At 41.6% G+C, this 12,113-nt stretch overlaps 3 protein-coding genes across 6 annotated transcripts; 2 read left to right on the top strand and 1 right to left on the bottom strand.

The window, feature by feature from the left end:
• LOC109727570 (glutathionyl-hydroquinone reductase YqjG) lies at positions 90 to 2,701 on the top strand. 2 transcript variants are annotated; one of them, XR_002220793.1, is made up of 4 exons: positions 90 to 1,133; positions 1,513 to 1,968; positions 2,069 to 2,178; positions 2,278 to 2,701. XR_002220793.1 is itself a non-coding variant. In XM_020257716.1 (3 exons), exons 1-2 carry the CDS (start codon positions 565 to 567, stop codon positions 1,949 to 1,951), a joined length of 1,008 nt encoding a protein of 335 aa, XP_020113305.1. In that variant the 5' UTR covers positions 90 to 564; the 3' UTR covers positions 1,952 to 1,968; positions 2,069 to 2,701. The 2 variants fall into 2 exon arrangements, 1 of the variants encoding a protein (XP_020113305.1); XM_020257716.1 differs by having other exon boundaries at positions 2,069 to 2,701.
• On the bottom strand, positions 3,399 to 9,887 carry LOC109727569 (probable inactive histone-lysine N-methyltransferase SUVR2). Of its 3 annotated transcripts, none has more exons than XM_020257713.1 (12): positions 9,677 to 9,887; positions 9,268 to 9,459; positions 9,156 to 9,179; positions 8,879 to 9,055; positions 7,947 to 8,577; positions 5,979 to 7,153; positions 5,330 to 5,595; positions 4,805 to 4,871; positions 4,642 to 4,692; positions 4,110 to 4,203; positions 3,855 to 3,968; positions 3,399 to 3,754 (listed from the first exon to the last, which is right to left on the bottom strand). In XM_020257713.1, exons 2-11 carry the CDS (start codon positions 9,442 to 9,444, stop codon positions 3,937 to 3,939), a joined length of 2,694 nt encoding a protein of 897 aa, XP_020113302.1. In that variant the 5' UTR covers positions 9,445 to 9,459; positions 9,677 to 9,887; the 3' UTR covers positions 3,399 to 3,754; positions 3,855 to 3,936. The 3 variants fall into 3 exon arrangements, with proteins under 3 accessions (XP_020113302.1, XP_020113303.1, XP_020113304.1); XM_020257714.1 differs by having other exon boundaries at positions 9,165 to 9,179; XM_020257715.1 differs by lacking the exons at positions 3,399 to 3,754; positions 3,855 to 3,968; positions 4,110 to 4,203; positions 4,642 to 4,692; positions 4,805 to 4,871 and adding an exon at positions 4,878 to 5,096.
• LOC109727698 (60S ribosomal protein L37-3-like) lies at positions 10,036 to 12,037 on the top strand. Its single transcript, XM_020257883.1, has 4 exons — positions 10,036 to 10,170; positions 10,258 to 10,393; positions 11,393 to 11,494; positions 11,800 to 12,037. The coding sequence occupies exons 1-4, from the start codon at positions 10,168 to 10,170 to the stop codon at positions 11,847 to 11,849; spliced, it is 291 nt and encodes a 96-aa protein (XP_020113472.1). The 5' UTR covers positions 10,036 to 10,167; the 3' UTR covers positions 11,850 to 12,037.

Genomic DNA, 12,113 nt, shown 5'->3' with positions numbered 1-12,113 from the left:
CTTCTGTTTGTGCATGTCCTGTGTTTGAAGCCTATTTAGCTCAGAGGAGATTTCGCACCAATTGTTGTTGGAGGAGAGTTGTTTGTGTAAATGGCAAGCTTAAGCATTTTAGGTTCTGACGCAACCTACTTGGCCCAGCCTTTTCTTGTGGTTGCGTATGCAAATGCACTACGCACAGCAGCAACTAAAGCCATGGTAGCAGCAAAAGACTAAGCGGCCGCTATATGATGAGCTTTGGCATTTTGCGGTACCAAGCTAATCTTTAGAGCCTTATTTGCGAATTAAACAAGCTTCTAATAAGCATCAAAAGCAATGGCTTTTTAAGATCGCTGCGAACGTTATCAACTAAACATAACAGGTGAACGTAGTAGGCGTTATCACTTACCGAGCACAGAAGAAGAGGACTCTCCCGCTCCCGCGCTTCCATTTTTTTTGCGATCGAAGCAGTTAATTAAGCAAGTGAGCAACCAACCATGTGGACAGTAGCTTCATCGCTCCTCAGTTCTCTCACTCCACCCTCCCTTCTCCGCCGTCCGATCCGCCTGGTCCGCCACGTGGCTCCTCATGATGCGCCAGCTCGCCCCCTCCGATCCCTCCGGCTCCTACTCCCGCCCCCCCGGCCCCTTCCCCTCCGTGCCCCCCTCCTACCTCCTCCCTAACCCTAACCCTAACCCTACCCCGACCCTCCACCTCTACGTCGCCCTCCCCTGCCCCTGGGCCCACCGCGCCCTCCTCGTCCGCGCCCTCCGGAACCTCGAGCCCCTCCTCCCCGTCTCCGTCGCCGCCCCCGGATCCGACGGCTCCTGGGGGTTCCGGAATCGACGCGACGGCGGCGGCGGTGATGAAACCTACGGCGGGGATCTGGTCCCGGGGCCGGACCGGGCCAATGGGCGACGGACGCTGAGAGAGGTGTACGGGATGAGGCGGGGGGGCTACGATGGGAGGTCGACGGTCCCGATGCTGTGGGATGCCGAGAAAAAGGAGGTGGTGTGCAACGAGAGCTACGCCATTATCGAGTTCCTGAACTCGGTTCCCGGAGGTTCGGGCCCGGATCTCTGCCCCCCGGAGCTCAAGGGGGAGATCGAGAAGTGGAATCGGGTGATCTATCCCAGTGTAAACAATGGCGTGTATAGGTAATAATCTCAATATCTCATGGCGATTTCTATGTAATTTTAGTGACAGGATCATAGCTTACTTATAGTCGTTTCCATGAGATATGTAGTGGATTGTTATGGAGCTTGGAGATCCTATATAGGAGAAGACGCTTTTGATTGATTGCTGAGGAATTTAACGTGTTAATCTACCATGATATTATGCAATCACAAACTTAATCCCTATATATTTCGCTTGTTATATACTGCGTTTAGATTCACTATACATTCATATAATCTTTTGATACAACAACAATGGACAATGTAAATAAATTTAGGAATTTTATGAATTCATACCCTATTATCTTCTCCGATTGCCTTTCTGATATTACGATTCGTAAGTCCCTTTTCTATGTTGTAGGTGTGGATTTGCGCAGAGCCAAGAGGCGTATGACACTGCAGTTAACGAATTATTCAGCACATTGGATAAGCTCGAATCTCATCTCTCTTCTTCCCGCTACTTATGTGGGGAAACACTGACTTTGGCCGACGTCTGCTTGTTTACTACTCTGATTCGGTTCGATTTAGTGTACAATGTCCTCTTCAAGTGCACCAAGAAGAAGCTGTGTGAGTATTCCAATCTTCATGCTTATCTGCGTGATATATATCAGATTCCGAAGGTGGCGGAGACATGTAATTTTGAAGCTATAATGGATGGATATTATCAGACTCTATTCCCTCTAAATCCCAGTAGTATTCGCCCCATCATTCCTTCTGTTTGCAAGCATGAGTTCCTTTCCAAACCGCATAATAGAGAAACATTATCTTCCAGCAATAAGCAGCTCCAGCTACAAGTTTAAAATACATCATACTAAAGGTTAGTTCCCCCCCCACCCCCCCCAACACACACAAACCCCCCCTAAACAAAAGTTTGTTGTTAGCACTTAATGATAAGTTTAAGGTTCTTGTTCTTGCAGGTGTCGCTTGTGTATAGTGCAAGTATTCCCAACATATGAAAGATGTAAAAATGAAAGGTGACGGGTTCTAGATTGGTGTAAATATTAAACCTGTTTTCAATAAGACTAAGGTAATTCCAAGTTAACGGAAAGATCAGCTTATGAAATGTTACCAGCAGCATGGTGTTATAGGCTTTGTACTTTTGTCGGTTCATTATTAATATTTGCAGATGCATGAAGATCCCTTGGAGGGATCCATTTTGGAAGCTCAATCACAGGTCTCTACACCATCAACTGAAGCATATATTCTGCAGTAAAGTTTCCAGAGGAAAGAATTCAACATTTCTCTAGTGGATTTCCAGCGCAAAAGTTTGAAGGCTAAGAATACCCTTTAAGGTTGATTTTTGCGATCATTTCCTTACTCTTGTGCGCCCTTTATGGTGTTTGTATGAGAAGTGATTGATCATATGGGCTTTGCCTAGAGTTCAGGCTACAAACTGTTGAAAGGGCTTCTTGTTGTAGAAATACTATCAAATAAATTCATTAGGCCATGTAATAAAATGGAATCAAGCTACCGCTCCTTGCGTTGTAACATAATATGTATATATGAATATACTACCCCTGCCACTCTCAAGGATGAAACGTTTCTCTGAATCTCGTAGCCAGTACAGTTGTTCCTATAAAAGAACTTCAGTTTATGCCACTGATTATGATTCTGAATGCGTTTTTTTTTTTTTTTTTTTTTCCTTTTTTCCCGATGCAAGGCCTCGCAGCGACTGATTATGAGTGCAGATGAACTTAGATCAGCAAGCGGTGTTTCATGCACGGTACAGTACTGCTTTGATAGGGAGCTACCACTTGTCGCAATATACGCACCCAGCGCACTGCCTCCACCAAACAGCACACACATGAGCTAGTGCGCGTTTCCACACGCAACCAGGATGCCTCTTGCATCCGGAAACCGTCCGCCCATGTCGCCTCTTTCAGAGATACCTACTCACCAGTTCTACCAACTTGAAGCTCTTCACTAACTAAATTCAGCGTCGTGCCGGATTTTGAGCTCAGTTGAGAGAAAATTGACCAGTCTTGGATATACCTCTCTTAGGCCCAGAAACGGCTCACGGCTGGCCCAGAGAAGGTTGGGTGGAATAAAAACGAACAAACGAACTAACCCATGTCATTTGGGAAGCCTGGGCCAAGGACCTGTTATTCAGATGCGAATCACGATCACTATCAGGCTGTGACAAGTATCGGCTCGAGAAGAAATAAAATTTCTTCAGGCTTATTAGCAGCCACTGGGGTCTCTGCAGCAACAAATCATCTCCAAAATGTTACAGAAAGAAGACAAAAATAACCAATTTTGAAAAGTTCTCCTTGAAATCAAAAGCTTTCGGCAACTGATCTTAAAGCTGCTAACACACATAAACATTGAAAAGGAATATCCCTGCAGCAGAATAAACCTTCAGTTTCAACAGTTTACATTCCTAACATCCGAAGCATATACAAACGCCGGAGTTATATGGTCTTAGGCCTAGCAACTGCACCCGTAAGTTCAGGCACCGCTCTTTCAACACAATCAGACAATTTTCTATTTATCAACGATCTTAGAACTCAGGTGCAGTGTTACGATGCTTCTAGACAAAACCCATATTTTACAACTTCCCAACAATAAGCACCATAGTTACCCACAAAACTTCCACCAAGGACCTGTTTAAGTTGACAACATCTAAAAGCAGTGAGCCACCTTGCTGAGAAACAAAGATCGAGAAAGAAAGAGAGCAAAGAATCAGCAAACATAAGAAGGTACCTTCGTTAATAAGATCCATCCATCTTGCCAAAATTCCCACATAAGAGGCCCCCAAAACTCTTTTTAGCAATGAACTCTCCGTTCACTTCGAAGCAGATGCTTTTCTTTTGCTTTCTGACATAACAAATGCAGGTATAGTTTAGGAGGGCACGGATGAAAACTATATTGGAGGAAGGGCAGCTCAAGCAAAGCTTGTTAGTTCGTGGTCTAAAGAATTTCACAACAAAAAGGATTAAGGGAGCAAGAACTGCATACTTGAGCGTTTCTGGTCTCGGCACAATCTGCTTCTGCATCGGCATCGAAATGCCTTGACTGGGTGTTCATGATCATCAAAATCAATCCCATAATCCTGCAAACAAAATAATTTCGTCATGCAGAAAGCTACAAAAATGCTTAGTCCAAATGTTAGCGCAAAACTATTTTCCAGATACACTCCAGCCCAACATATCAGCCTCCAAATTACTTCTTAGTTTTCTAATATTTAAGGTTTATGGATCTCTTATCCACTTTTGTAGTGGAGAAATACAGATACAATAAAACTTCAGAAGATTTAGGCCAGAAAAGCTTTTCGCAAACTTCACTGAATCTAACCCTTCAGTGAAACAGTACTAAATTCTGTCATTCAGAGAACAGGATGCTAACGCTGAATTAGGCACATAGGGTAATCTGTCATTCAGAGAATAGTACTAAATTCTAAAAGAATAATGGATCTAGCCATATTCTTACAAATGTATAAATGACTGTTCTTCAATTAAGGAGAGTCAGGATCAAGGATGATGTAGCTTACCCAAGTTAGCTCTTCAAATGCTTCTATTTTTCTTGTTGTAAAAAAAGCAAGCTGCGTGTAACAAAAAGTTGCAAAATATTCAATACCAGCAGCACAAGAATATAAGATTAGTGCCATTTTGAAAATAAAACTACAGATTGAAGTCAGGAGGTTCATAACGTACATGATAGTAGTGATGATCTGGTGACTCTATTTCAACTGGAATCTCAACCAGATTTGCATCATAGCATCTAGCAAAATCAGAAAAAAAAACCACCGGACAATCAATTTTTTATGTCTTCTTCCATACCAAGAGAAAAAGAGCACATAGCTAATTAATGCACAGCTGGAAGAAACTTTATATGCCTACACAAGAGAATAGTAAGCAATCCGCCGCCATATGGTAATTCTGTGAAGCGACAACTATGACAGATAAAGACAACTAAATCCAAGCAAGCCTTTTCAATAACCAGGACCTAAAAAAAAAACACAAACAAATTCAAAGAAAAGTACGAAATAATGCTGACTTGTGTCTGGCGTAATAGCACTAATTCTCTTTTGATGTCCTTCACTGGAAGGACTTTTTGGTCGTTCAGCTGACTAAGAAGCAACCAGAATCATGCGTCCCAAGTTTTGATCATTGAGCACTTGGATTGCATTTAGGCAAATAGCACACAAAATGTGAAAGAATAATTGTTAAAATGCATACCTATGATTAATAAACCTCGCAACATTTCCATAAAATGTTGCATCCAAACAGAGTGCTTCTTCATCTCTCAATACACTCTCTGAACCCCAATCAGCATCCAGAAGCACTGGGTATGTATGCCTAGCATTGTCCGTGTTTTGCACAGTTCGCTCATAAAGTTCGATGTTTGTCAGTACCTCGCCAACATACTCACAAACAAAAGCACCTCTCGGCAATTCGTCAAGTGTCCTCAGTCCCCAACCCTTCCCATCTGCTGTGAAAAACACCTGAAACACCAAAAACCAGGTAGCTGCACTATGACTGAACAATTAACCTTAAAAAAGATACATGATAAAAAGTTAACATCAGTAGCTGAGAAGATTAGATTATAGAAAAACCCTCACGAACCCAGTATCACTATGCCACCGTGAAATACAAAAAACCACATTTAAACCCCTCACCATTTAGATTTTAGCACTTAAAAAGTCCTTGGCACACTTGTGCAGAAATTGTAGGCACTTAAACTCCTTGGCACATTCATGAAGAAACTGTAGGTACTCAAAATATGTTCCCACATACCCATCCAAAGAGAAACCCACCCAAATGTGAAAGGACAAGAAAAGTAAAACCTTACAGAAAGACCAATTCGAATATTTAGTGCGAAATTAACCTGTAAATTCCACGTAATCCCTCGTTGAACCACACGATTTCCACACTGCTTGTTACAGCCGCACTTACTCCAACATTCTTTTACAAATCTCCGAACTAGATGCCCCTTACAAGCACCACGCTTATTAGCCTCATTCTTAGGCCTCTCTAGTGGACAATCTTTGCAATAGAAATGATGATGCTTTTCTGGGTTGCGGTTCATAGATATACATTCATCAAGAAACTGCTTCTTAACCAAACCATCATATGTATAAGCATATTCTCCTCCTGTTTCTCGTGCACAGGGACATGACACGGGAGCAGACAGGCAATCACCAAAGCAATCAGAACAGTAATCCTCATCACCGATCCGAGCAAGAGCAAAATCGACATGAGCATTTTGGAAAACAACATTTTGCGGTATATAGCTAAAAGAAGGTGGATACTTTTCAGAGCTGATCTCATTAACCACCGAAATTCTTACTCTCTCTTCCCCTTTGGATATGTCATTAATATCATGAGTGGGCCTCACATCACAGAGCGCAAGATTCGATTGCCAGAGGGCCATTGAGCATTCTGGCATATTGTTTGAAACTCCTCCAACTGCAGATTGCATTGCTTTCTTGGCCCTTCCAGTTTTATCATTCCCACAGGCATTCTCATTTAAGTAAGCACCATTATTTGGCACCGCCACATTTGGCAAACCACTTGAAGGATGCAGATTAACATTCTGCAAACCAGGTCTTTTCAGAGACTCAATTGTGGGATTTATCTTAACATAACTGCCGTGATTAATTGAAGAGGGTTCAGTGCCAAGGTCTAGAACACACTCGCAAATTTCATTCATCAGGTGGCGAAGAGAAAAGTTCGGTGGAAGAAACTTGTACGATCTGAGGCATCGATCTTCTACCATCTTATATATTGTGTCTAAACTTGGCATATGAAAATTAGAAGAATCAGTGTTACACGTTAGAGATAGTTTGACCTCTCCTGCGGCAGAGGAAGCTATATCGATACTAGAAGATGTCTCCTGCACATTTACAATACCATCTCTGGCCCCATTCTTGGATTGTGCGATAATATATTCTTCCACATGAGCCCTGTCTTCATGCTGTTTGGAATCATTTTCTGTAACATTTGTCAGCAGAGTAGGAATGCTCCTCAAAGAACCATCTTCGCTTCCTTGACCTTGAACAACTAGAAAAAAGGCAAGCCAGTTAGTAGAATCAATTGTAGCAATTGATGCACATGAAAATAGTGACAGTGAGTAAAATAATGGGCAAAAATACTGTCGGTAAGTGTAGATGCGGCATCCATCTGATCCAAACCACAAAGATGTTCTGGTGCTAGAGATATTAAATAGTTGTTTTTTAAATTTAAAATCCATGCTTTTATACAGAATGCTTCATCCCTTAGGATTTGCATCATTCCCATATCATTATTTTATCTTTTCTTCCTCATGCATCATTTAAACTTGTCAAAAAGTTCATAATTAACCAATAACAGGGATTAACCCCAACAGGCACACACTTACACACAAAGAAAAAAAGGAGTACCCAAAAAGACTCCTTACTGATAGGACACACATACATGATCATTATGATATTCTTTTAGGTGGAATTGTTGGCTTAGACAGGTTTAACACTTACTTACATTGGCAATTGTATTTCAAACCTCTCTTCTCCGTCCAATAAGAATGAGGTCTTGCCTACCACATTAATTCAAAGCAATCAATAGAGAAGCTATTTCGCTTGCCTACCAAATTAATTCAAAGCAATCAATAGAGAAGCAATTTCGCGCTAACTATGCTTAGAAAAGAAACCCAATTAAACAAAACTTCAATTCAAAACATACAATAGTAAAGTGATCTCACAACAGAAAAGGCATTCAGATCTTTCTTAGTGTATTCAATTCAAAACCGATCAATAGAAAAATATATAGAAATATCCCAGAATCATTTCTTCTACCAAATGTAAAGTTGGATTCGTACCTCTTTCCTCAACAGGGCACAACACAGCAAGAGGTGACTCAAGTTTAGAAGAGTTGTTTTCAAGTGGCTCATCAATGGGGCCAGCCAAAGCAGAGTGTTGAACAACTGCATCGTTCTTTTGCAAATTCATGGTGCCTGGTTCAACTTTAGGCTCTTTCAAACAGACAGCAGTTTCCAATGTACCATTCGCTGAACTGTTCTCTTTTTGGTACACCACGAGTGAACTGGACTGAGCTTGTAAAGCACCACTTTGGCGTGCACGGGATGATGCTCTGGTTTCTCTACGACTTACTTCATTTTGGGTTTCCTTTCTTCCGTCAGTTCTACTTACATGTTGACGTGAAATGCTCCCAGTTGCTTGTTCTCTGAAAGGTTCAGATGGTGGGGCCTCCAAGGTTTTTCCTTTACTATTCTTTCGAGATGAATTCAGCTCCGTTTCTTTCTGTTGAATGTGCACTTTGGGCAATTCATTCGCCTCCGAAGTTGATGTTCCAAGCATGGACTCATCAAATGCCCTCGGAGTATGCTGTGAAGGCGAAGCCTGTTCATCCTCTTCCCTGATCTTTGCTCTTGTTCTATAAAGTTCTGGCTCATCATCTACTGCAGTGTCTTTCTTCTTACTGTCCTTGTCCTGCTCCAATGAACAGAAGCTACTGTTGAGTGTAAAATATCAAATTATCAATACTATTCTCTACCAGCTTTAAATTTATTGAAATATTGGTTGTCTCACATCATATCATCTATTAGAGCAATACAGTACTGAGTTCAAATGCAACCAATTCCATCCCAAAAGAACCCTCCACCCCTTTAGTTCAAAGTTATCTTGGATCTATTAAAAAGTCTAGAGCTTGGAAGTGACGGGCAATACGATAGTAGCGATTGGTTATTTCAAAGCTTACCACACCATAAATTTGAAAAATAAGTGAAGATACCTGCCCAGTTTGTGATTCAGGCACTTCATCTACTTCTAGTTTTGGCCTTTTAAGTGGAGTCTCGTCAGCAAATGCCGAAGGAGATGCCACTTGATCATCTTCCCTAATCCTTAGTGTTCCCCTGTGAGATTCTGGCTCATCATCCACAGCAGTATCTTTCTGCTTACCGGTAGTGTCCTGCTCGAAACAATGATAAAAGAAAAAACCTCAGTATGTTCCAATAAATTATTCAGAGACTGTAAGCTAAAGAACAACAATCCAGAAAAGTCTTTCGTACTTCATCCACCTTCAAGCCCTTCTCCTGAAATAGAAAAAAATGATATTAAGCATTGTGTGAAACCTATCCGACGACAATAATCAGACACTATATATGAGAGCAGTAACTTCACCTGCATGTCGAGTACCGCATCTGCGAGAGCTCGGTAGTTCTCATCCTCGATGAGCTCCCACTTTCCCCCATACAACATGAGGAGATTCTTCAGGACGGGCGTGGCGACCTTCTTGGGGAAACCAAGAGCCTTCATCGCATTCAACGCAGCTCGCGCTCTCTCGGTATTGGACACCATTTTTGCAGGCCAATGCTGTAGAATAACATGCATATACAGTCATCAAATGCTCAATAGCAATAGAAATAGACAAGTAAAAAAAGAGAAAAAAAAAATGACAATGCACACAAAAATCGCCACAAAATGCATGCCCAAAGAGCTCATCTAACGCAGAAACTCGTAGATTAAAGAGAGATAAAACGTAAAAACACAGAAATTAGAGAGAAAGAGAGGAAGAAACACAGCAAAGTACCTGAAACCTCCGAAAAATAAGTGATTCAGCTCCAAAAAAAAAAAAAATCCTACAATAAGGCGAAGAACTCGACGATCACATTTTTAGAGAGGCGATCGCGGAGGAGGTGGGTAGTGTAGGGAGAAGGATCGAGGGTTTAGGGTTTTGGAGAAGATGGTGAGTGGTGTGACACGCCATTTTGGGGGAAAAGAAAAGGGGGCGTCCTCTGCGAGGCGTTAGATGGGTTTACTTTTGCGAGTTCGAATTTTAATTGTTTGGTCGGATGCTGAAGAGAATCGGGTCGGGTCCCGTTTGGGTATCGGGTGCGTATGCGTGCATAGCGGATAAACCCGTGCATCGCACATGCAATAAGCGGGGGGCAATCCTGTAATTTCACACTTCTGCATGCATAGCCGCATATAATGTGCTCTGCTCCGCCTCCGCTCGCTAGGGTTTTGGTTTCGTCGCCGAGCCGTTGACGTGCGGAGGAGCTAAGGAGAGCCCGGAGCGTCATGGTAATCCTCCGATCATTCGTCGTCGCAAACCCTAGATCGTTCGCGAAACCCTAACCCTAATGTCGGTTTCGTCTCCTCCCGTTGCAGGGGAAGGGCACGGGGAGCTTCGGGAAGCGGAGGAACAAGACGCACACTTTGTGCGTCAGGTGCGGACGCAGGAGCTTCCACATCCAGAAGAGCACCTGCGCCTCTTGTGGCTACCCCGCGGCTCGGATCCGCAAGTGTGAGTTCCCTTCGTGATGCATCTCCTACTACTTCATCTTCGTTTAGATCTCTCGTAATTTTAATTTGGCCCAATGTTCTTCTCTTTTCCCTTTCTTTTTCCTATCATTGAAAGATTAGAACTTTGGATTGATGCTTCTTTTTCTAGTGTTCTTTGTTATGTTAGTGGAATTTTTTTTTTGATCAATTTGTTGAAATTGGTTAATGTTGATTTGATTCTCTTATTTAGGTGCATCGCGAAATGATTAGCTTCTCTTATGATGGGCAAACTCAAATAATTATGAGGTTTAGAATGTAATTAGGGAACGATGGGCCAAAACCACAAAGTGTAACCGAATTTCACAAAACGCATGAGGCTGAATTGAAATATCGAGATTGCTAGTTTATGATTCACCAAACTGTTTCTCATCCGAAAATGTTACAATTTGAGTTGCAAACTCATTTTGCAAGTATTGGACTCTTTTGCAATATCATCTATAATTGCTTGCAAACTCTTAATGCTTGAGAAGTTCGTGGACTTTGATTTGGAGTAAGATAATTAAGATGTTGAATTAGTGTATCAAACATTGTTCGCAAACTCTTTCCTGGTATGTGCCTTATATTCTCATCTCAAATTTTGCGTTGAATCTTTCTGCATGAAGATATTCAAAGAAGTGATTTGTCCGAGATTTTTATTGGTTGTTTCTGATCTAGTTAATAGTCATCCGAATGCTTATCCTGCATTCTAATCTATGTGAGTTGCTTATATGACTGTAGGACAAATCTAATTGATTTTGCCATGGTCAAATTCATCCTAAATGTTCCAAACCTGCTGCTTAACCATTATTCCTCCATACTCTATATACTAACTGTGTCTTCCATTGCGAGTTGTCTGTTGTCACACAACTTCAAGCTGAATGCACTTTTAATGTTCCATTCATTTCTATTGTTTGCATCAGTTGGTTTTTGCAATCTTTGTTGATTTAGCCCGCACCTTATTTGAATTGAACTTGATTAACAGATAACTGGAGTGTCAAGGCCATCAGGAGGAAGACCACGGGCACTGGGAGGATGAGGTACCTTCGTCATCTGCCTAGAAGATTCAAGAGCAACTTCAGAGAAGGTATCTTTCATATGTCTTTTGCTGGTAAATTAATCTGACAGCAGAACACTCGCAATTTAAGACCCCATCTACATAATTCAAACGTCAAAAAAAGACCTTCCCGTCTCTCTCTTCGAGTGATCGTTACTTTGGAATCCTCATATTCTTGGCTAGACACTTTGTTAGTTAGCTATCCTTGTTGTTCAAGAAAGAATTAGTGTGATTTCTTTGTTGTTTGGACAATGTTTTTAGTTTCCTGTTTTGTTACCTTCTCACATGAAGGCAGTTTGTGATGTTTATTGCTTTTCTTTTACCCTTCCTTTCAGGAACCCAGGCTGCTTCAAGTAAAAAAGGAGCTGCTGTTGCGGCAAGTTAAGCATACCATATTGGCAGTGAAGGTGCGAAGGAGCATTTATCTTGGTTATCCTTTTCTGATTGTCTTTCTAAGCTAGTAAGAAGAAGAACATATGATGATGATTCAATGCAACTTTTGAAATTTATTTATCCGATACTTGAACAAAGTTTTTGGCCTAGATCTATAACACTTTCCTGCATTTTACGCTATGTTGTGTTTCCTGATGTGTAATAGGGAAGATGTTTCTTGGCATGCTTCAAATGGTATTATGGTTTTTATCACATT

This window comes from Ananas comosus, linkage group 22, assembly GCF_001540865.1.
Source record: "Ananas comosus cultivar F153 linkage group 22, ASM154086v1, whole genome shotgun sequence".
NCBI lineage: Eukaryota > Viridiplantae > Streptophyta > Magnoliopsida > Poales > Bromeliaceae > Ananas > Ananas comosus.
Note: the sequence above shows the minus strand (reverse complement) of the source record. Positions and strands in the feature narration are given on the sequence as shown.